Raw genomic sequence first — 25,391 nt, 5'->3', positions numbered from 1 at the left:
CTCTCTACAATCAGGTAACACACACACACACACACATTCCCTCAGTCCTGTTATCGTCACTGTGTGTGTGTGTGTGTGTGTGTGTGTGTGTGTGTGTGTGTGTGTGTGTGTGTGTGTGCTGCTGTTAATCGCTCCTGGTCTTGCAGGACAGTTGTGCCCGAGTGTTGCTGTTCAGAGGAGCCAATAAGGACGTCAAGAACTACAACAACCAAACTGCCTTTCAGGTAAAGTTTTAGTACAAAACCCAGAAAAAAAACTACTGAATGCTCCTGAAAATGTCAAATGGTGTAACCACAAAATAATGATAAATATTACATATTTTATCACCTACAGTGTATTTAAGTGGACTTATACTAATAATGACTGTAAATGTTTCCTGATCTCCATGGTTACCAGAGTAAATGTAATATTTAGAACAATTGTATTCCATTACCTTTATTTAATATAAAAGTTATAATGTAAGATCATGCCAAACTAGTTGATATGGTGTTTTATTGACAATTTACTGTTTTTAAGCAAGTTGAATTATTTGGTACAAAGTTTTTATGGTTACACCACTTAGACATTTTTGCCATAATCCTCTAATATATTCTCTCTAAATGGATTAAAAGCAGAAATTTGATGCTGGGTCCACAAAAAAAGAATGTGTGAAGTTATTCATACGTTTATTTTCACATTTTAACCCTTTAACCCTCCTGCTGTCCTCTAGTCAAGGAAGGAAGGGAGGGAGGAAGTAAGGAAAGGAGGGAGGAAGGAAGGAAAGGAGGGAGGAAGAAGGGAAGAAAGGAAGGAAGAAGGAAGGTAGGGAGGGAGGAAGGAAGGAAAGGAGGTAGGAAGGAAGGAAAGGAGGGAGGAAGGAAGGAGGAATGAAGGAAGGAAGAAGGAAGGAAAGGAGGGAGGAAGAGAGGAAGAATGAAGAAAGGAAAGGAGGGAGTAAGGAAGGAAGAAGGAAGGAGGGAGGAAGGAAGGAAGGAGGGAGGGAGGAAGGAAGGAAAGAAGGAAGGAATGTGTTCAAGTTATTCATACGTTTATTTTCACATTTTAACCCCTTTAAATTTAAACTAAACGGACTACTGTGTGTAATTACTTCTTTTTTTTAATGCAAATGTTTCCTGATTTACATGAAATAAACCTTTTAAATGTTTGCAGGGACGTCAGAGGTAAAGCTTTTATCTCTTTATGTCTTTGATGCAAACAAACCAAACAGCTGTTTAAACGTCTCTCTGCAGGTGGCGATCATCGCCGGGAACTTCGATCTTGCCGAAATCATCAAGATCCATAAAACCTCTGACGTTGGTGAGAACGCTGAGAGAGAGAAACCTTCGTCCTCCCGGGTCAAATTGAAACATTTTTCCTCCCTTCCTTCCTTCTGTCCTTCCTTCCTTTCCTTCCTCCTTCTCTCTTTCTTTCCTTACTCTCTCTTTCCACCCTCCATTCCCCTTTCTTCCTTCCTTCTGTCCTTCCTTTCCTTCCTCCCTCCCTCCTTCTTTCATTCCCTCCTTCCTTCCTTTCCTTCTTCCCTTCTTCTCTCTTTCTTTCCTCCCCCCTACCTTCCTCCCTTCCTTCTTTCCTCTGTCGTTCTTTCCTTCCTTCCTCCCTTCCTCTTTTCCTTCCTTCTTCCTACCTTCCTTTCCTCCCTTCCTCCCTCCCTGCCTCCTTTCCTTCTTCCTTCCTCCTTCCTTTCCTTCCTTCTTCCTCCCTTCCTTCCTTCCTTTCCTTCCTCCCTCCTTCTCTCTTTCTTTCCTCCCCCCTACCTTCCTCCCTTCCTTCTTTCCTCTGTCCTTCTGTCTTTCCTTCCTCGCTTACTCTTTTCCCTTCTCCCTCCTTCCTTCCTTCCTTTCCTTTCCTCCCTTCCTCCCTCCCTCCTTTCCTTCTTCCTTCCTTCCTCCTTTCCTTCCTTCCTTCTTCCTTCCTCCCTCCTTTCCTTCCTTCTTCCTCCCTCCCTTCCTACCTTCCTTCCTTCCTTCTTCCTCCCTTCCTTCCTTGACTCGGGGACAACAGGAGGGTTAAATCATGTGTGTGTGTTTGAATGTATGATGACAGGCTTGGAAGTTAACTTGGGGTGTGTGTGTTTGTGTTTGTGTGTGTGTGTGTGTGTGTGTGTGTGTGTGTGTGTGTGTGTGTGTGTGTGTGTGTGTGTGTGTGTGTGTGTTTGTGTGTATATGTGTCCAAGTAGTTCCCTTCAGAGAAACTCCATGCTACACCAAACGCCGCCGGGCCGGTGTGATCCGAGCGCCGGCCGGAAACGGGCTGTCATCTCCGCGCTCTCTGATTCGCTCGGCCAGCGACAACGCTCTGGAAAGCCCCGCCTCCTCACCTGGACCCTCGCTGCAAAGCCTGGAGACACACCACGACACACACACACACTCACTGCGACGACACACACGCCGACTCAGGTATGAACACACACACACACACACAGAGACACACACAGAACAACAACTCACACAACCTCATTTGTTCTAAACTTTTATTAAAAACAAGGAAGGAAGGAAGGAAGGAGGAAGGAAAGAAGGAAGGAGGGAAAGGAGGGAGGAAGGGAGGAAGGAAAGGAAGGAAGGGAGGAAGAAGGAAGGAAAGAAGTAAGTGAAGGGAGGAAGAAGGAAGGAAAGAAGGAAGTGAAGGGAGGAAGAAGGAAGGAAGGAAAGGAGGGAGGGAGGAAGGAAGGAGGGAAGGAAAGAAGGAGGGAGGGAGGACAGATGGAGGGAAGGGATTTACTGAAAATTCAATTAGAGGACGAATAATCTGCAAGTGAAAACTGATGAGGAGGATGAAAGGAAGGAGGGAGGGAAGAAATGAAGGACAGATGGACAGAATGAAGGAAGGAAGGAAGGACAAAATGAAAGGAAGGAAGGACAAAAGGAAAGGAAGGAAGAAAGGACAGAAGGAAAAAAGGATGGAAGGAAAGAAGAGGAAGGAGGTTAGAAAATAGGGAAGTAAGGAAAGAAAGGGAGGAAAGAAAGATGGACAGAATGAAGGAAGGAAGGACAGAAGGAAGAAAGGAAGGAAGGAAAGAAGGAGGGAAGGAAGGTAGGAAGGAAGGAAGAAAGGAAGGAAGGAAGGAAGGAAGAAAGGAAGGAAGGAAGGAAAAAAGGAGACAGGAAGGAAAGATGAAAGGAAGGAAGGAGGGAAGAAAAGACAGATGGAAGGAAGGACAAAAGGAAAGGAAGGAAAGATTGCCCAAAAAGTTAAATAGGTTCAATAGATTTTAGTAGTTTTTGAGCAGACATCATGACACAGAGTGACTTTCTACCTGCAGCCCGAGCGGTGGAGGTCATGTGGAGAACAGCCCCCCCCCCTCTCCTCCCCTCACCCCCCAGATGAGGAAGAGGAGGCTGTACAGCGCTGTGCCGGGACGCACGTTCATCGCCACCCGATCCCACGTTCCCCAAGGCACCGGCGAGATCCAGCTGCACCGCGGAGAGAGGGTCAAAGGTAAGAATAAAGAGTGTGTGTGTGTGTGTGTGTGTGTGTGTGTAGGTGTGTGTGTGTGTGTGTGTGTCAGACATCTGCAGCTACAGTGAAAAGACTGTACAGTGAAGTGGTGGCGTGTTGTATAACTAATGACTCTCTCTCTCTCTCCCTCTCTGTGTGTGTGTGTGTGTGTGTGTGTGTGTGTGTGTGTGTGTGTGTGTGTGTGTGTGTGTGTGTGTGTGTGTGTGTGTGTGTGTGATGATGCACAGTGCTGTCTATCGGGGAAGGAGGATTCTGGGAAGGAACCGTGAAAGGAAGAACCGGTTGGTTTCCTGCCGAATGTGTTGAAGAAGTACAGATGAGACAATACGACCCAAGACTGGGTAAATATCACACACACACACACACACACACACACACACACACACACACACACACACGACTGGGTTTAATAATTGAAGATGCATCCTATTCTTGCACGATGTGGTAAATGTTGTATGTGTCCATGTTTGCTTCAGAGACGAGGGAGGATCGCACCAAGAGACTCTTCAGACATTATACTGTCGGATCGTATGACAACTACACCTCCTACAGGTAGGACACCGTCATTACACCTCCTACACATCATATATTATACTACACCTAATACTTCATTTATTCACTTATAGACTGAGTATCATACTGTAAATGTATAAAATACTAAAGTAAAAACACAACATATAGGATGATAATGTCGCTTCAAATGTCGTTTTTTTTAATATATTAAATGGAGCTTAATAGAAAAGGCTAAAAATAATAAATTAAATACATTTTTGCAAATATTTTAAAAAATCTAATTAACTGAATATCAATTAATAGTTTGAATTTAAATAAACAGACTTCTAATAAATAAATTATATTTTTTGCATCAAAAATAAATAATATGTGTAAATAAAATAAATTAATTAAATTAAATTCACAAAATATTAACCACAAACTACAACATACACATAAACACACCAGATAAAACAACTTTTTTAAATTAATGAACTTAAAAAATAAAATAAAAATCTAATTAACTGAATTTCAATTTTTATATTACATTTAAATCGACAGAATTTTAATGAATAAATTATATTATTTACATCAAATTGAACATAATAATTATTGAATAAAATAAATACATAACATTTTCACAAAATATTAACCAAAACAGGTAAAAATATCAAATAAACTTTTTATATTTTAATTAATTAATTTAAAAATAATAATTTAACTGAATTTTATTTAATTGATAGAATTTAAATCAACAAACTTTTAATGAATAAATTGTGGGTGTTTTTTTCTGCTACAAAGAAAATATTTTCATGAAATAGTAAAATAGTAAATAGAAATATATATATTTTTAAATTTCATTTATTTAATTTTGACTACTAAACATAATTTAAGAAAATTAAAAAATTTAATTAATTAAAAAATAAATGTTTTGTCTATTTTTTAGAACACAAAATGAGGTATAATAAGTACCAATAGTAGTTATATTATAATAATTAGAAATAAAACTGCATTATATTGAGTTTTAAACAATGTATAAAATGTTTATATCATGATTATTAATGCTGAAAAGGAAATAATTAATTTCTCTTTAAAATAGAACAGCAACAAACTGATCAGAGGATGCATTGAGGTCTTTTTTATATAACTCTGAAGGCGTTTCTCTACATTTTATAAACTACATTTAACATTAAAGTGTGTAATAAGCGTCTGCTGCTGTGTGTCAGTGACTACGTGATCGAGGAGAAGACGGCTGTGCTGCAGAAGAGAGAGAGCGAGGGATTCGGATTCGTCCTCAGAGGAGCTAAAGGTAGAAACAGCGGGATGAGTGGAGGGATGGATGAGAGGATGAGTGGATGGAGAGGATGAGTGGATGGAGAGGAAGTGGTGGGTGTTTGGAGGTGTGAGAAAAACAGAGTGAAGTTTTTTTAGAGGAAGAGCAGCGAGCGTTAAAACTCCCTCCGCTGTATCGTTTCATAATAATCTACAGAGCCGAAGCTTCATCACATCACAGCTCTGGTTTACAGTTAAAACCACGAATTAAACAGAAGATCTGATTATTACAATGACTACAAAAAGCTTTAATTATTAAAAAAATACAATTAAATTTAGTGGAGAAAGTAAAAAAGTCAAATCTATAATTTATCAGTGAAAGTCTGCTGTGAAAGTTTTGATATTATAGAACAAATAAATAGTAAAATATAATAGTATAGTAGTATAATAACAGTAAAATATAATAGTATAGTAGTATAATAACAGTATAATATAATAGTGTAGTAGTACATAGTATAGTAATAGTAAAAATAAAAAGCATATTGGTTGGTTAACTTTAGAAATCAGGTTGCAATAAATGGCCTAAAGACATCAAATGTAAAATGTGTGGTTACCATGGTAACAGCAGGAGTGGTTTAATTGGATTAGATTCAGCTTTACTGTCACGGTGCAAAAGTGCAATTTTATGTATTAAATTGTTAGAAGTATGTCTGCAGTCAGGCTTCAATGTTAAAAGGGGGAAGCTGTAATGTGTTTTAAATTAAGATTAAATTAAATCATCTTTAATTAGTCCTACGATGGAGAAATGTACGGGAGCAGCAAACAGAAAGAGCATCAATAAAAAGAAAAAATAGCAATTAATAAGTACGCACACAATCAATTAAAACAAAAGTAGTAAAAAATAATAATATAAAGAATAGTAAAATGATGTATAAGACTGAGTAATATTATATATATTAATACAAGTTAACAGAATACCTAAAAAAAACTGAAGCTGCACAGTAGTGTAGATTAAAGAGTGCAGTTTGTATTCACAGTCATATATAATATTACAATGTCAGGATCTATTTTGATAATTGAATAATAATAATAATAATTTGAATCATTTCTTAAGCAAAAAATGCTAAAACCTAATTTAGTGGTTGCAGCTTCTCAGATACGAAAACTTGAAGCTTTTTGTGTGTAGCACATGACGGTAAAATGAATATAAACATGGTACAAAAAGTAAGGAAATGTGTGTTTGGTAGAATATTTCTTTGTTGTAACAAAGCTTCTTGGTAATACATCTTATATGGTTGGACAGCCTGGTTATTTCCCTTTTAAATGGAGCCACATTAGTAAGGAACATGCATTTGTGGGCATTTGTGAGTATGTGGGTTGCGCCCATGAAAAAACATAGACTGTATTTAAGAAATGGACGTAACATCCGTGACGTCACCCATTGGTTTGTGGACTGCTGCTCGGAGGCCAATAGTATCAGATCTGAGCAGCGCCATCTTGAATATTTCCGGTGCATGCTGGGAAAAATAAAAACAGGGATTCTACTTATATGGGCATCAGGAGGAGCATGAGGCACCCTCCTGAACCTGTGAACCAATCAACCTGTCAATCACGACGTAGCCACGCCCTAATGCATACCCTGCTTTATCGTCACATATAAAATCAGGGAGGCCAAAATGTCCCAAATGAACATCATACTGCATTGAAGAAGGCTTTAAACTAGCGATTGAGACCATAAACACATTTTGAAAACGTTTACTGAGGTTAGAAATCAAGTGAGAAGTTGGTGAATTCTCCATTGACTTGTATAGAGACGGAAGTCCTTTTGACACCAAAACGGTCGCCCCCTGGTGGCCTTTTGATAGAATGCAGTTTTAAGTTACTTCCGCGTTGGCCTCATTTCAGAGGACTGGAACTCCCCGCTTGTTAGTAACAAAGTTTCTTGGTAATAAATCTTATACCTGTTGGAAAGCCTGTTTATTTCCCTTTTAAATGGAGCCACATTTGTAAGGAACATGCATTTATGGGCTGAGTATGTGGGTTGCGCCCATGAAAAAACCCAATCAAACCACTGATAAATATGCTGAAAACAAGCCGGCTATGAGAAGCATTAAAACGAGGTTGAATCTCTCTCTCTCTCTCTCTCTTTCTTTATTCCCAGCTGAGACGCCCATCGAGGAGTTCGCTCCCACGCCGGCGTTTCCCGCTCTGCAGTACCTGGAGTCGGTGGACCAGGGGGGCGTGGCCTGGAGGGCGGGGCTTCGGACCGGAGACTTCCTCATAGAGGTGCTTCTCTCTCCTCTCCTTCCTCTCTCTCCTCTCTACTCCAACCGGTCGAGGCAGATGTTCTCCCACTTTGAGCCCGTTTCTGGTTCTGAGGTTTCTTCCTGTTAAAAGGGAGTTTTTTCTTGCCGCTGTCACCAAGTGCTGCTCATGTGGGAAAGTTGGGTCTCTTTAACCTTCATGTCAAATTGACCCCGTCTGTTTTGACTGTTCCATCTTTCCTCCCTTCCCTTTTTCCGTCTGTCCTTCCTCCCTCCCTCCTTCTCTCTTTCTTTCCTTCCTCTCTCTTTCCTCCCTTCCTTCTTTTCTTCCTCCATTTTCCTTCCTTCTGTCCTTCCTTCCTTCTCTCTTTCTTTCCTCCCCCTAACTTCCTCTCTTCCTTCTTTCCTCTGTCCTTATTTCCTTCCTTCCTCCCTTCCTTTTTTCCTTTTTCCTTTCAAACTTCCTTCCTTCTTTCCTCCCTTCCCTCCTCCCTCCCTCCTTTCCTTCCTTCTTCCTCCCTTCCTTCCCCCATTCCTCCCTCACTCCTTTCCTTCCTTCTTCCTTCCTTCCTTCCTTCCTTCCTTGACTCGATGACAACAGGAGGGTTAAAATCTAAACCAGTAGAGTTCGGTTTAGAACCTGCTCTATGTGTAAAGTGCCTTGAGATGACTTTGTTGTGATTTGGCGCTATACAAATAAAGATTGATTGATTGATTGATTGAGGTAACGACCGTCCTCTCACACCTGGGCGTCATCACATTATCGGATAAAAATCTGTAAAAAACACTTAAACTGTCCTGATCACCGTCATCGTTGTTGTTATTGTCTGTCCAGGTGAACGGTACCGACGTGGTGAAGGTGGGTCATCGGCAGGTCGTCTCTCTGATCCGACAGGGAGGAAGTCGCCTGCTGATGAAAGTCGTGTCAGTTTCCCGGAAATCAGAATCCAACCTGATCAGGAAGAAAGGTACAGAGGTGTAGAAATGGACCGATGGTGGCGAAAGTAATGGTTACGATGTAGAACCTGATAATGTAATAAAAAAACCTCATAACTCAATAATAAATGTGAGTGAAATTACGAGAAATTACGATAAAAAAGTTGTATTATTACGAGAAAAAAGTCGTAATATTACGAGAATAAAGTCGTATTATTACGAGAAAAGTCGTAATATTGCAAGGATAAAGTCGTAATATTGCGAGAAAAGTCATAATATTACGAGAAAAAAGTCATAATATTACGAGAATAAAGTCGTAATATTGCGAGAATAAAGTCCTAATATTGCAAGAAAAGTCATAATATTACGAGAAAAAAGTCGTAATATTGCGAGAATAAAGTCATAATATTACAATAAAAAGTCATAATATTATGAGAATAAAGTCGTAATATTACGAGAATAAAGTCGTAATATTGCGAGAAAAGTCATAATATTACGAGAATAAAGTCGTAATATTACGAGAAAAAAGTCATAATATTACAAGAATAAAGTCATAATGTTACAAGAAAAAAGTCATAATATTACGAGAATAAAGTCGTAATATTGCGAGAATAAAGTCGTAATATTGCGAGAAAAGTCATAATATTACGAGAAAAAAGTGATCATATTACAAGAATAAAGTCGTAATATTGCGAGAAAAAAAGTCATAATATTACGAGAATAAAGTCGTAATATTGCGAGAATAAAGTCATAATATTACAATAAAAAGTCATAATATTACGAGAATAAAGTCGTAATATTACGAGAAAAAAGTCATAATATTGCGAAAATAAAGTTGTAATATTACTACTTTATTCTCGTAATTTCCTAAATTTAATTTTTTTTTTTTTTTTTCCCTCTTAGTATGGCCCTAATACTCTATACACTATATAATACACTGTACAAGTGTTCCTCTAAAGATAATTAATAATAAATAAAAAAGAACATCCCTGGATAACTTGATGCCGTATTTCTTTAGGGAGGTTTGTCTCCCTTTATTATACAAAGATGCTGGAGCTTTGTTCTCTATTATTATGTGAAAAAACAACAATGTTAGTGAATCTTTTAAGCTTTAGATTTGTTCTCATTCAAAGAAATGTGACTAAAACCAACAAAAGACTAAAACTATGGTCAGAGTGGTTTCTATAACTGCTGACATCCGAATCAATATAATGTGTTACTGTCCGCTCGCAGAGTTAACTTCACGTGCACTAACCTGTTTTATTTTGTATTTATGTGCTCTGTAAGTAAATCTGATTGGCTCTTGTTCTTGTAGCTCCACCTCCTCCGAAACGAGCCCCCAGCACCTCATTGACGCTCCGATCCAAGTCCATGACCGCTGACCTGGAGGACATAGGTAAAACAAACACACACACACACACACACACACACACACACACACACACACACACACACACACACACACACACACAGTAAGTCAATCTATAGGAGTGTGTGTTGTTGACCTTTACTCTGTCTGCAGCCAGGAGGAGACGCTTGGGTGAGTCACGTGACCCTGATTATGTGCTGCTGGTTGTTGTAGTAATCAGTGTTTCTGTGGCTTTTTTTTTGGTTTTATTTGTGACAATAATTTCAGTCTGGTGGCCTGATGTTGGTGTGTCATTGCTCTCTATGTGCTGTCCAGTGTTTTATTTAGGTGTCTGAATTTATCCACCACACACGTAACCATCTCACTAGAACTGTAACTACACTGATTAATCGTTGGGGCTGGGTGTCATTTAAAAAATACCAGTACCAATCCAAGAACCATTAAAGTGATGCTGATACCATCTGAGTACATCTGAAAACGCTTGTGTTTGATTGGCTGTGAGCAAGTCCATACAAATACCCATATTTTCTAGCTGTGGGTGCAAAAAGGATTGATTGCAGGTATCGTTTGACGGGAGACGTTTCGATATTACGTGGTATCAATTTATTTCGGTTCATACCTTAAAAAGGTATCGAGTACCGATACTCAGCCCTGTTAATCATTAAAGTAAATTTCATTGTTTAAGCTTCAGAAATGTTAAAAATATCCTTTTTCTTGCATTAACATCATAGTAAATTCCAAAATATTTTCACTGTCGGTCAGAGGAAAGCAAAACATCATGACACCAGCTTGGGCTGGAGGAGATCGAGATTCTTTTTTTCTTTTTAACTGAAAAAAGTTCCTAATACAGGTGGGTTTATTAGGATACCACCATAAAATCTACCTGCATTTGGAGCTGAAGTGTGCGGTCTTTTTTTCTTGCTTATAGACAGGCTTTTTTTGGTCTAGCTCCTGCTTTATTTCTTTTTCAGGATGTGCGTGTCCACTGCAAACTTTTTTAACAATTTGAATTGAGCCAAATAATGTTTGAACGAGTTTGCTGCAGTCCTTAAAATAAATTGTAATAAAGGGATTAAAGTGTTCTTAAAGTTGTTACTGATAAATACAATTTGATGATTATTAATTGAGTTTTTAAGAACTTCGTCGGTGTCTCTGCAACTTTAATTTATTATGGTTACAGTTCTGGTAACGTTGATGATGTGACACTGTACTCATGTTGTGTTGTTGATGTCATAGTGATGTCATCGTGATGTCATAGTGATTCGTGAGACGTTGGTTTTTGTATTCTGTGTTTATGTCGTCCTTTTTGTGTCTCTTCCCCACCAGAGAAACTGGATGAGATGCTGGCGGGAAATCAACAGGAAGTCGTTCTGAGGGCTCGTCCATCGGACGACTTCAGAGCAGCGACGGTTAAACAGAGACCGACCAGCCGACGCATCACGCAGGCCGAGATTAACGTGAGTTTTCAAACCTGACTCTGGTCAGATAGACCTGTCACAATAATTATCAACTTATCGTACAATAACGTAACTATCGCCATCATCATGTCTACATATGTCCTTATCGTATGATACATGGACATCATTGACCTTTGACCTCAGTATTGCCACACGTCACATTAGCAGCTAAGAGTCTTTTCATGTCACATTGGCTAAGTGAGAAGTGTCGTCCATTCCTCACTGTGTACGTCCTGAGTGGAGACTGCAGAAGAATTAAAGGTAAATAACTCTGTCCCCAACCATAATGGCGGTCACACTCCCCCTCTACATTATTATACTATTATATTATCATTATATTAGTGGTATAAAATCATCTTCAAATGACCATTATATCGTTTATCGCGATTATTTCTAAGACAATATATCGTAGTTAATATAAAAGTAGTTATCGTGGCAGGTCTATAATCAGCCACACAGAGACTCTTTAGAGGAGATGGTCTTGGTCTGGAACGGTTTGTGGTGGATGGGTTCTTTTTCTTCTGGTTCTGGTTCTTCTTCTTGTTCTTCTTGTTCTTCTTCTTCTGGTTCTTCTTCTTCTTGTTCTTCTTCTGGTTGTTGTTGTTGTTGTTCTTCTTCTTCTTCTTCTGGTTGTTCTTCTTCTTCTTGTGGTTCTTCTTCTTCTGGTTCTTCTTCTGGTTGTTGTTGTTCTTCTTGTTCTTGTTCTTCTTCTTCTGGTTGTTCTTCTTCTTCTTGTGGTTCTTCTTCTTGTGGTTCTTCTTCTTGTGGTTCTTCTTGTTCTGGTTCTTCTTCTGGTTGTTGTTGTTCTTCTTGTTCTTGTTATTCTTCTTCTGGTTCTTCTTCTGGTTCTTCTTCTGGTTGTTCTTCTTCTTCTTGTGGTTCTTCTTGTTCTGGTTCTTCTTCTGGTTGTTGTTGTTGTTCTTCTTATGGTTGTTGTTCTTCTTCTTCTGGTTGTTGTTGTTGTTCTTCTTCTGGTTCTTCTTCTTCTTGTGGTTCTTCTTCTTCTTGTTGTTCTTGTTATTCTTCTTGTTCTTCTTCTGGTTCTTGTTGTTGTTGTTGTTGTTGTTGTTGTTCTTCTTCTTGTTCTTCTTGTGGTTTACGTTCACGCTCTCGCTTCAGACACAAATGACCAATGAGAGCAGACATCGTTCTCACCTGGCTGTCAGTGTTTGTTTTGCTTGAATGTGAAAAAACCCATTAAACAAGTGTTAATTAACGGAAAGTCAATTATTGCTGATTATTTTCCCTCAATCGTTAGTTACAACCTTCATCATGTTTTATCTGACTAACTGTCCAAAAACGCCAAAATATACATCTTACTATCACGTATGACAACGAATGTTTTGACTAAAATGATTATTTCCATTATTAGAATAGAGTTGCCTATTAATGTCTGTCGATCAACTAATTGATTAATTGACTAATTGTTGCAGCTTTGTGATACTAAAAACACTAAAACACAACTATAGTGATCAATGACCCGGAGAATACATTTGTCTTCCTACACAAATCCTCAGCGTCAATCATTTACAACCAGTGCTTTTGGAATAACCGTGTGTGTGTGTGTATGTGTGTGTGTGTGTGTGTGTGTGTGTGTACAGTCCCTGTTTGAGCGTCAGGGTCTCGTCCCCCCCTCCGCCCCAGAGAAGAGCACCATGGCTTTACCCAGAGGAATGTCCAGAACCAAAAGTTTTGGTGAGAAACACACACAGTAATACACAAACAGCCATTTAAAGGGATAGTTCCACATTTTCAGAAATACACTTATTTTATCTCTCTTGCTGAGAGTTGGTTAGCTTTAGCGTTAAGGGGTTGAAACAGGAGTAAAAACCAGCCTGGCTCTGTTAAAAGGTAACATGTTATATCTCAATTATTTAATCCATACATAACATGACTTTACACCTCTTTTTTATCCATTTGTGACATTAAACCAACATTAAAAATAAAGGAGCTACAGTTTCAGGTAATAGTTTACTTTTTAAGACCCTCTATTTAGCTATAATAATGAGTCTATAAATTGTTAATAAATGATTTATAACACACTATAATGTAGTTACAAGCAGATAAAAGGATATTTTAAGTGCAAATATAACTTCTCTTTATATCATTACAGCTGTTTTACCATGTTGTAATTGATTATCTGGTTACACAGAGGTAATAAACGCTTATATTTGCTTACAATTTCATTATGGTGTGTTATAAATCATTTATTATCTCAGACTTAAAGTGTTATTCTTACATTGCTGTGCTATAAATATTAAATGTTATACGAGCAAAGATACAAAAAGTCATAAAAGAGGCATGAAAATTAAGAGTGTCCTAAATTAATCTAAATATTTAAACAGTGGTGCATCCTCAGTTCATCAAATCTTAAAGAAACTTTGAATAAAAAGGCCAGTAAACATCGAGATGATATCCTAAATCCCTATTCCAGTTTATTTAAGAAGTATTTTGTTTGAATTCATAGCTTCAAGTATTTTTTTGGCTGTTTTTATAAACGTCTCTATGGTTACCACGGCAGGCACACCTGACGATGACCGGATCTCGGCTCTGATCAATGAAAGTCGGTTTCCACGGAGCTCCTCACTGACGGACAGCTTCATCCCTCCTCCTCCTCAGACAGCTCCGCCCCCTCCTCCCTCCGCCTCCGCCTCCACCTCGCCGCTCTTCCTCCTCGACTCCGGGCCTCCTCCCTCCTTCCTCCCCCCTCCTCCCCCAGCCAGAGGGGAGGGTCTGACCCGCTCCAGCTTCAAGCCAGGGGCGGAGCCGAGGCTGCAGGAGCTCATGGATTCGCCGACGAGGAGCCACGCCCACGCCGAGCGCCAGAGGAAGGCGAGGTCCATGATCATCCTGCAGGACACGCCGTCGCCGCCGCCGCAGCCTGACGCGCACACCGCCACACACACCGCCACACACACGCTTCACACCGCCACACACACCTCCACGCTGTCCCTCCACAGCACCAGCCCCGCCCTCGGCCACTCGCCGCTGTCACGCCGCCGGGGACGACCAATAGAAAACCCTTACGCTAACGTGGGACAGCAAGCTCCGCCCACTAAACCACAGAGGAGGAAGTCGCCGCTGCTGAAACAACTTCCTGTAGAGGAGCAGGGTTAGGACTGTTCTGACCTTTATTGTCTTCTTTAACCGCCTCGTGTCCACAGGATTTAAGAAGCGGAGTGTCAGCAAACACATTTCTGCTGTAGTTTAAATCTGTAGTTATAGTTTAAAGCTTTTAAGTTTGCAGCTCATTTACATGCATGTATTACAGGACAGGAATAGTTTGGTATTTTGGGAAACACGTGTGTCCAGTTTCTGGCAGAGAGTTAGATGTGAAGACTGCCGGACTACTTCTTTGGCTCTAAAAACAGTTGCCAGGCAACCAGAGGAAACTGCAAGAAGCAACTGCACTGGAACAAGAAACAGCACAGCAAATAACCCAATGTAAAACTGAAAAAGTGTTGCTTTTACCCTTTGGTTAATCCTCATTAGGGTTAAATAGTGTTGGACGGAGCCAGGCTAGCTCTTTCTCCTGTTTCCATTCTTTGTGCTAAGCAAAGCTAGACTGTAGCTGTATATTTACTGTACTAACTCATTAAATCACCATAATATGTTGTCAGATATTATGGAAACAAAATAAGTTGAAATACTGGCATATGTGATCTGTGACTATCCTACTACAGTTCTTCTTATCTAACTGACCACCAGAAAGCAAATATGCCTAATTCCTTTAAAAAAACAAAAACATTTTAAACACATTTATAGCAAAGTATTTAACAAATAAAATGCATAAATAAAGCTGGAATGAGGCACTTTTACATTCAAGTGAACATGCACTAAAATCAAGCCCAAACACAAAGCTGACTGAGTGTATTTTTAAGTCTGTGGCAACATTCCCACGCTGGTGATGTGTTTTATGTCAAAGGGCAATGATTGTTTTCCCAGAGCTGAAGTGGAAGCAATAGATGTCAGCAGAATCTATGGTGGGAAAAACTAAGAAGCCTCTAAGCTCACCTATGGGCGTCAACAAAAGCATGCATTGACAGTGTTTGTATAATTACTCTCACTGCCAGAAGATGAAGACAAAAGTTCTGCACTACAGGTTTAAATAGGAGTTTGAAGACATGAGATAAGAGATTAGAGGTGCGTAAAGTTAGTGAGGCAGATTAAAGAAGGAAAAACAGCTGGATCCAGAGATAAAGAGTGTAAGAATCACCCCCATAAGCCTGACTGACTCCTTCTTTTTCCTCTTCTAGGACTTGGAATGAAAGATCATGATGGAAAAGATGGTGGACCCGGCAGTCCCAGTAGGGCAGAGTTATACCAGCAGCAGGTTCTTTCTGAGCGTGCTCGGGTCCAGGGCCGCCGGTCATCCCTCTTCCTGTCTGTGGAAGGTGCAGGATCAGACAACCATGCGCCACCCCTCCTGACTCTGAGCCATTCGATGGACGACCTAGGGGAGCTCCCCCCTCCTGCCCCTGTTCTTTCGCCTTCGCCGACGCCTCACACCTTCCTCCACCCGCTGACAGGGAAACCTCTAGGTTGGTCTGACCGATCAATCTCTCAAATTGTCTACTGGAAAAGACTAATGCATGAATAACCTTCTACAAGCCACAGAATGATAACAATCTAATGATAAAGAGTACATTTTGAAACAGTATGAAGATGATACATTTCTAGGTGCAGGCTTAATAGAAGGTTGCCATGTTGTCAAAGTGAGTAATTGGTTGTGATAAAAGTCGGTTGTTCAGTTTTTCCGGTAAGAGCATTTTGGTTTAAAGGTTTGACTCACTTTTTGAGGCGGCCCCCAAGTGGCCATTCAGGGAACTGCAGTGTTGGGCGCTTCTTCTTAAATTGTGTTTAGTTCAATGATGCAAAGAGCACTATTTTGGATTTAGTTTTTCATTGAGTTGAAAGATGATAAAAGTTTGAGATCGTCTCAGTTTTTTTATATGTAGAGTAGCATGTCATCAGCATAGCAGTGAAAAGAAATGTTATGATTACATATTATTAATCCTAATGAAAGTATGTAGATACAGAGAAGAGGGGAACTGGGGTTGAGCCTTGAGGTAGAGATGACCTTGAGGAATATCAGACCTTTGAGGAGAGAGGACATAGGGCAGAACCTTGAGGTACTCCAAAAAAAATTAGGACACAGACTTGATGTACTTCCCAAAATAGAAGACAGAACCTTAAGATGCTCACCAAAATAGAAAGGAAACAAGGACAGAGCCTTTAGGTATTCAACAGTTTAGAAAGTAGATAAAGAGCCACAGTAGAGAGAGATAAAAGATAATCTATCCAAGAGCAATATCTGCAACTCCAACAACCGATACAATGGAACTTTATTTAATCATCTCTTCTCTCCTCAGACCCTTCATCTCCACTCGCCCTGGCTCTTGCTGCAAGAGAACGAGCACTCACCGCACGAACGCCTAGCCCCGAGCCTCGAACTAGACATGCATCTGCCTCAACCACACCCATCCCCACTCCAGCTGCCAGTCCTGAGGGCAGGCATAAGCGCACTCCTATCGCCACCCCGCACAGTAGCCCCGAGCCACGATCCAAACGCACCACTCCTCAGACGAGCCCCGAGCAGCGAATGAAGCGAACCACTCCCCAGACCAGTCCGGAGCTGAGGCATAAACGGATAACCCCGCCCCTATTCCCTGACGGACAGGTGGAGCGTCCAGAAACAGAAGGAGGAGTGACATCGCCTGCCGCCCCCTCCCCTGAGCGCTGGAGACCTGTGCCGTTGTCAACCCTGGCCAACGAGAGCCACCCTTCTCTGATCGACCGGCGCAAAAGCCTCACAGTGGGCAGCTCAGAGGAGGAGGGTGGAGCCTATACAGTGACGCTCCCACCGGCGTTACTGTCGTCCAGCGATGAGGAGACTCGAGAGGAGCTGCGAAGAATCGGTCTGGTGGCTCCTCCCCCTGCTTTCGCCAGTCCTCCCGCCCTTCCTCCGCCATCCTCTCTCAGTTTGTTGCCACGGCGAAGTGGGGAGGGAGGGGGAGGGGAAGGGAGCGGTCCTGACTCTCTGGGTAGACGAGATGAGGAGGAAGGAAGTGACGAGCGCCTTCACGATAGCTCCTCCTCGCCCACCTCACTCCCTCCCTCTATCACCTTGGCCTCCCCTCCTGCTCCACCTTCTCCTTCCTCACCTCCTGCTCATCCTTCCCCCTCCCCCGCAGCCACCTCCCCATCAGGCCTTAAGCCCCGCCTTCGATCACCTATCGGCCGGGGCCGCTCAGCGCTTAGGGACCCACTGCTGAAACAATCATCAGACAGCGAGCTCCTCCCCCATGCTGCATCCTCCTCCTCCCCATCCTCCCCACTCTCCTCCTCCCCGACCAGCGGGAGGCAGCCACGCTATCTGTTCCAGAGGAGGTCCAAACTGTGGGGAGGTGGGGATGACCGCAGTGATGAGAGGCGGGGCTTCAGCCCAGATGAGGGAGTAGGCCGTCCTTCGGCGCTAGGGGGTCAAGGGTCGGGGTCAGCTGTGGATCTGACTAGCCGGTCAGCATCTGCACTGGAGCTGAGCGGCAGGGCGGGGTCTGGACTGGATCTCGCTAATCGGCTCCAGCTGCTGAACAAGGACAGTCACTCTCTGGGGGAGGAACCGAGTCCCCTTGACCCGGGCCGGAGGTCACCAGTAGGAGGTGCAAGGTAAAATACTGCAGTACTATATATGGGTCACAAATAAGGTTGGCAAGATGAGCAAAAATATCTTGAAAAATAGCCTTCAAAGCAGCATCAGGTTTGTTAAAATGTACATTTTGTATTTTTTGTTTTGACCAAAAGTAAGACTGAATGCTCCTGAAAATGTCAAATGGTGTAACCACAAAAGAATGATAAATATTACATTTCATACTACTAAATAAAATGTAAATGTTTCCTGATCTCCATGCTTCCCCAGAGTAAATGTAATATTTAGAACAATTGTATTCCATTACCTTTATTTAATATAAAGTTATAATCTAAGATCATGCCAAACTAGTTGATATGGTGTTTTATTGAGAATTTACTGTTTTTAAGCAAGTTGAATTATTTGGTACAAAGTTTTTATGGTTACACCACTTAGACATTTTTGCCATAATCCTCTAATATATTCTCCCAAAATGGATGAAAAGCAGAAATTTGATGCCGGGTCCACAAAAAAAGAATGTGTGCAAGTTATTCATACGTTTATTTTCACATTTTAACCCTTTAAATTTGACTAAACCACATGGACACAAAAACACATCATTGACACCTTATCTGATAGGACGACTGTGTGCCTTGGTGTGTGTGGGGGTGTAACAGTATCTGTTATTTGTGTTGTTCCAGATGTGTGGGCAGTGGCGAGAGTAAATCGTAGGTTTTTATCTCTGGTAAACATTTCTCGTTATTGCTAAGAGATGATTTTCATTAGCTAACAGCTAACTAACGTGCATCTACTTTGCAGATAACTAACTACTAAATATCTGAAAGTCCTCATTCCATCCACCTCTTGAATAAAACACTGGAACTGACATTTTCTAAACCCATACCTCAAAAGGAAATTGACCAACCATAGCTTTGTAACCGACAATGACAATGTAAGAAATGGATTAAAACTGTGTGTTAATGTCCTCTAATGTAAGCTACAAACAACAACATTCCCAACTAATTAGCTTACTGTAAAACATGTCTCAGTAGTAAATATAGGGTTTAACTGTATGATTTGACATAGCAGCAACACTACAACACAAATTTAATAATGTTTCTTTATTACATTTCTTATATATGGATCAACTTGTGAGAATGTTGACTTAGCCTCGTTCTTTTAGCATGAATATATATCATTTATGTAGCCATCAAATGCTTATTTAAGATCTATTTTACAGGATTCTCGTTTCAAAACAAGTCCAGAAAAATCAACAGTCGCCTATTAGAAACGAGAAGCTACTTTTGTCGTCTTCTGTTAAGGAATCAAGTAACCACTGTTAAAAAAAATCACTATAAATTTGAAGTAACAGTAAAACTCAGGAGGGGAGTTCCGGTCCTCTGAAATGAGTGGAAGTAACTTAAAACTGCATTCTATCAAAAGGCCACCAGGGGGCGACCGTTTTGGTGTCAAAAGGACTTCCGTCTCTATACAAGTCAATGGAAAATTCACCAACTTCTCACTTGATTTCTAACCTCAGTAAACGTTTTCAAAATGTGTTTATGGTCTCAATCGCTAGTTTAAAGCCTTCTTCAATGCAGTATGATGTTCATTTGGGACATTTTGGCCTCCCTGATTTTATATGTGACGATAAAGCAGGGTATGCATTAGGGCGTGGCTACGTCGTGATTGACAGGTTGATTGGTTCACAGTTTCAGGAGGGCGCCTCATGCTCCTCCTGATGCCCATATAAGTAGAATCCCTGTTTTTATTTTTCCCGGCATGCACCTAAAATTTTCAAGATGGCGCTGCTCAGATCCGATACTATTGGCTTCCGAGCAGCAGTCCACAAACCAATGGGTGACGTCACGGATGTTACGTCCATTTCTTATATAAGGTCTATGGTAAAACTGCATGCCTGGCATGCAAAAATGAAATGCTTGACAAAGTGCAGCGGCAGTAAATAAGCGGTGCTGGGCTTAGCGACCAGTAAACTAAAGAATTCATGTAAACACATCAACTGATATCCAACAATTGTGGCAATAGTGATGATGATGTCACTAATACAATGTTTAATGTGTTGTAGGTTGTTCTCCAGTCTAGGTGAGCTCCACACCATCTCCCAGCGAGGATATGGCTCCAGCTACACAGTCCGCCCAGGAAGTCGCTACCCTGTCACCCGCCGCAGCGCTTCCCCTTCTCCTTCCCCCTCTGATAGGTCAATAGGGCTTCCCTCCTCCACCGCCCCCTGCTCAGAAAGGCCAGATCTGAGCTCGGGTCGTGGTCTAACCATCCTGAAGTCGTCCAGTCTAAGTCTCCCCTCTGAACCAAAGGAGGTTCGGTTTGTGATGCGAAGTGCCAGCGCACGAACCAGGTCCCGTTCACCCTCCCCTTCTCCCCATGCCTCCCCCTGCCCCTCCCCTGTCCTCAGTGGGCCCCTGTTGGCGCTTCGGCCATGGAGGCAGCGGCCCCTCAGCCTGTGGAATAAATATGACGTGGGTGACTGGCTGGAGAGTGTCGGTCTGGCCGAACACCGCCAGCGCTTCCAGGAGCACGAGATCGAAGGCTCCCATCTCCCGGCCCTCACCAAGGAGGACTACGTTGAGCTGGGCGTCACCAGACTGGGACACCGAATCAACATCGAGCGTGCGCTCAGACAGCTGCTGGATGGTTCCACTTGACCCCTCACCTCTGACACCTCACCTCTAGACATCCTGAACTGTGACCTCATAACCACTAGGCCATCTCTTTGACTAGGAAATCTTATCAATGACTGAATCTTTAGACCTTTTTACCAACGTGTGGCCCAGCTCTCTGAGTAATCTCAACGTCATTTTGATTTATCAGCTCTTTGATCAACTCAGTTTGTGAAGCAGGACAACCGGTAGCGCTGAGCTCTGTGTCCTGTGTGTAGCTTTAGTGTCATTTTAGATGTCCAATATTTAGATTGACCTCTGTTAATGTCAGTAAATACTCAAATCAAAACTGTCATTTATTTAAAAAACAGAATAATAGTTGAACAAAATTCTCTTGTAGTGTTATCTTAGTTGCTGCAGGCAGAACAAGCCTTCTCATTTGTTGAGCTTTCATTTCAAAAACAAAAGTTCAACATATTACTAATGGAGAGAGCAGCTTCTCTTTCCTTGGCAGCCACACAAAACAGGTTTTGTGGCAAAAGTTCAACTAAACTGGCACTAAATACGCTGCTATTTGCTCTTGTGCGTTGTCTATGACTCTAACTGACAGCAAAATAAACATACAACTCAAAGAGGAAATGAAAAGATGAAATATTGATCCATATTTGTCAGTTTTGTTTAGGTTTTTGAGTCTCTATTGAACAGGGCCCATCCTGGCTCAGGCCACATTTTAGGTTTTTACCACATTTAGACAAAATATGACGTAGATATTTTCATAGACAGATGAAACAACACTAATAGGACTACAACTGTTTTTATCTGATGATTCCTAAATTCTAACTGATCAATTTACAATTATAAAATAGTAAGAAAACCAAAAAATACTCACATTTGAAAAGCTAACCCTAACCAAAGCTAACCCTAACCCTTTTTGGCGTTTCCATCCCCCCCAAAATAATGATTAGTCTATTAAAACTCAAATTAGTGTTCTTAGTTTTGGTACTTTTCCCAAATACAGACATAGTATAAACTAATATAGCTAACTGGGTTTAAACTTTTTTCCCGCCCTGTGTGAAATAGAAAATCCAGAAAAGGAATAGCTGAGTTTTGACCTTTCGTTAGCATGCCTGCTAAAGTAGTTTATACCATCCACATGAAATATTGCGTTAGCTTACAACAAACTCAGCTGAGTACAGATGGACACAAAGCTCTTCTGTTAATCTCAACAGGTGAAAAGACGTTGATCAAAAGAGCTGATTTAACAAACTGACCACAAATATTATGAGCCGGGTTCTTTTCATCGTGCCATTCTGCTTCCCCAGACGAGATTAGCAGGACTTTTGCTAGCGGGGCTGGACGATTAGCGAGTTGCCAGGAGTCTCAACTTTGACAACAAGAGATCAGCTGAGGAATACGTCTCAGTCCTTTTCAGAAAAAAAGTTCTTGTGACTTAGCATTTTTATCAAATATCACTCATAAAGAATTGTGTTTAATTTTGAGTTCATATCTTGATGCCGATCATTTAGAATTTATAAATAAGTAATAATAATGTGGTGGTGATGACTTACAGAGTTTATATTGTTTGGAAATGATTTTGAGTTTCTTATGATTTGACAATGAGTTGAATTTCAAAGGTCATTTTAGTGATGTTTTGGAATTCATAATGATTTGTCAATGAGTGTGACTTTGTGCTGATGTGCTGTGTTTCAGGGAGAGCTGCAGCGGAGCTCCAACTGTAAACCTCTCTGGTTTCTAACCTGCTTATCGAGGGCTTACTGTACATGGTGCTATCTGTTTAAAGCCATCTGTACAGAAAATACCTTTCCCCTTCCCCTCCTATACCTTCCTAACACTGACACCATAAACTTTTAGGTTATCCCCTCTTAACTATAGTGTGTTATTCCCTAAATTAATCAATTAATCAAGGCTATATATATCGTTGCAGGTACCCTTGCTATATCGTTGCAGTATCCATAATCAGGAACAGGCCATATATGGAGTTTCCTCCCTGCCATAAAGGGGATTTAAACCCTGCCATATGTGGAGTTTGCTCCAGAGCATATAGAGTTTTAAAAAGGCCATAAATGAAGTTGCCAAATTTGAGTTAAAGTGCGGTCACTCTGAATTTTGTTCACAATGAGGCTTCAGTCTCTCTGGTTGTGACTGGATCGAACTTATTGGCCTCACATAGACTTCAATCTGATTAAAGGCTGCAGAGTGACTTCCATCCAATTAAAAAAAAAGTAGAATTGATTGTTTATATAATGAAATACTACAAGTAGCAGAGAAGGAGGGATCTACTTTATCCCACAAGATTAATGACAAAGAAGCTATATATTTTAGTTTGAGAAATACTATTGCTGATGCACTTTATGCTTAAAACATTGCCCAAGTCGGCTTTTCGCCACAGCATGCTAGTAAATTTCACCTTGCAAAATGACCACTACATTTCCAATATTGGTGGGTTTAATCATCCCACCATTAGCCACCATACTCAGAGACATATGAGAAAACTTATATCTGTGTACAGAACAGAGATAGGTCCAAAACGTATTTAGCTTAGCCTAGCACAAAGACGTGCATAGAGGCAAAGGGAAACTGCTAACCTAGCTCTATCAATAGTGAAAAAATACAACTTCCAACAACTCCATAGATGGGTATCTTGCAGGGTTTAGTTGACACAGTTGGCGCAGAGATCAAACCCAACATGAAGACAATGCTAGCTGCTGCTAAAACTGCAATGTCTGACTTCTATTTCATTGTCTACACAAAATACAACAAGATATCTCCGGAGTCGCTAGAAGTGTATTTTTCTAACTTTTTGGGAATTGGGATTCTGCGGAAATGACGTATCAGGAACTGTTAGCTTTAATAGCGCTTTTAGTGATTTTCTAACTGAGGCATATTGCCACAACTCATCTTTTCTCAATATTTTCATACAATTTCACACAAATTTGATACAGCTACATAATTTACTTGATATATTATAGTTTCTCCTCTTCAGTCCCCCTCTGAAGTACAAACAACGTTCCAGTGCCTGACTCCACAACAACAAATCTACCACGTTGTTTATGACTAAGTACCTAAACGAAGGCCAAGCCGCCAATCATGATTTACACAAGTTTACCATGATGCCCTTTTATAAGAAAAGTAATGCCTATCTGTGCCAGACCACAGAGGTATGGAATGTATAGTCTATGAACAGCACATTGCAGTAGACTATAGAGTCTGTATAATATATATTATGGTAGAATTATGTAGCTATATAGTGTAATATATATATAAAGTATAGTAGATTTTAAAATTTACGACAGTAATATTTTGGTAGGTAGGTTGTAGTTTATGAAGTCTTTATACATGTGTGATATTCAGCCTTTATAAACAGCTACACATCCGCTGGTAACCTGATGCTATCCTTAAATGATCTACACACAAGTTTCAAAACAGTGAACTATAAGGACGCTGTAGAATTTCGGGGACAGTATGGCAAAATCAAGAGAGTGTATCTTTAAAAGAGTCACTTTAGACTTTGTCCAAGTCTATAGTATTCTTTGCATTAAGAGTTTTTTCGGAAAATCTAAGTAATTCTGTCATTTAAAGGCAGCGGTATCAAATGAAGTACTCAATTGGTATCAGTATCACTTTAAGAGTACTTGGATTGGTACTGGATTGGCCTGAATTACATCCTTTAAATTTGTATTTAATTACACTCAATGACAGACTTTTACCAACATGTGAACCTGGTTTCCAGACACTTGCGTTTAATTAAGTGTCAAGTTGGAAATATCTGAGTTTTTAGAAAAAATCCCTGTTTCCCAGTCATAATTATGACATGGAAGTTGACGTGAACGTTATTTAAAAGTCAAAAATGTGTAATTATGATGAATCGTTTGTAGACGAGATCAAATATTCCAAATCAATACCAGCTTTACACATGTGGCCAATCGCAGCATCAAATTGTCGTGATTGTAGGATTATTGGTTACGGAAACCAAAAATTGAATAATATAGTTGGATGTAGCCTCAACCCCCAAATAAAGCATCCTAAGAAAATAGCAGAAAATCTATTGACATAAACGTCTTTTCAGTAATTTATCTGTAAAATTGAGTCCTGGTTTCACAGGTAACGAGGAAGCATCTGCTGTATAGCTGTTTACATCAGTGAATATCACATTTATCTATAAATACTGTACAACTGTGTAGTATATATTATAATAGACTATAGTCTACTGTACAGAGTCATCAGCTCCATGTAGACCACAGAATGAGACGTGGGCTGTCGCTTTCTCTGCAGTGGAACAATGAAAATCAGGTTGGATGTAGATCAGTGATGATGATGATGATGATGATGATGTATGTGTGACCTCTGACCTCAGGTCCTCAATGGGAATCCCTCTGTATGCTAATATATTAGACATTAGGTCAATTCCTTATTGTAGGATTTCTCAGCCAATCAGAAAACTAATCTGATGCCAAAATATCATCAGTGACGTGGTGATGAAGTATTTCAGTGTTCTCCCGCTTTATACATCTTTACCCAAATGTTCACGTAATCAGCATTAGTTTAGTTTAGAAGTTTACATAGACACATAAATCCTAATTGTTAAATCTGAAGCCATTTGGGAGAAAGTGTGTCCTGTTCTGTGTTGAGTCTCATTTTTAGACCAGTTTTAACCTGGTTTGCCAATCCATTATTAGAGTTCTTGGACACAGGAGTGATTTTTTTTGGCCATCGTTTACTAGTCACAATGTATTTTATCCCATTTTGTCACACACACACACACACACACACACTCCCACAGCTTGAAACCCTATTAGTCACATAATCTGACTGCCAGCTTTCTTCAATAACTATCAACTGTTACAATCATGCTCCAATCCC

General features: G+C 40.5%; 1 protein-coding gene across 1 annotated transcript in view; it reads left to right on the top strand.

The window, feature by feature from the left end:
• shank3b (SH3 and multiple ankyrin repeat domains 3b) overlaps positions 1–20,747 on the top strand; it is a 43,461-nt gene extending 22,714 nt beyond the window's left edge. The window contains 18 exon segments of the mRNA XM_062443578.1: positions 1–14; positions 147–224; positions 1,230–1,296; positions 2,174–2,396; positions 3,260–3,435; positions 3,684–3,797; positions 3,933–4,008; positions 5,175–5,257; positions 7,382–7,506; positions 8,320–8,452; positions 9,736–9,816; positions 11,116–11,246; positions 12,848–12,941; positions 13,768–14,358; positions 15,503–15,787; positions 16,619–17,915; positions 18,576–18,602; positions 19,961–20,747. The exon segment at positions 1–14 is cut by the window's left edge and continues 103 nt beyond it. Coding sequence (XP_062299562.1) covers positions 1–14; positions 147–224; positions 1,230–1,296; positions 2,174–2,396; positions 3,260–3,435; positions 3,684–3,797; positions 3,933–4,008; positions 5,175–5,257; positions 7,382–7,506; positions 8,320–8,452; positions 9,736–9,816; positions 11,116–11,246; positions 12,848–12,941; positions 13,768–14,358; positions 15,503–15,787; positions 16,619–17,915; positions 18,576–18,602; positions 19,961–20,555 — 4,190 coding nt within the window. The 3' untranslated portion in view covers positions 20,556–20,747.
• The last annotated feature ends 4,644 nt before the right edge of the window (positions 20,748–25,391 follow it).

This window comes from Scomber scombrus, chromosome 22 (genome assembly GCF_963691925.1).
Source record: "Scomber scombrus chromosome 22, fScoSco1.1, whole genome shotgun sequence".
Lineage (NCBI taxonomy): Eukaryota > Metazoa > Chordata > Actinopteri > Scombriformes > Scombridae > Scomber > Scomber scombrus.
The sequence above is the reverse complement of the archived record's forward strand: the minus strand, read 5'-3'. Positions and strand labels throughout refer to the sequence as shown.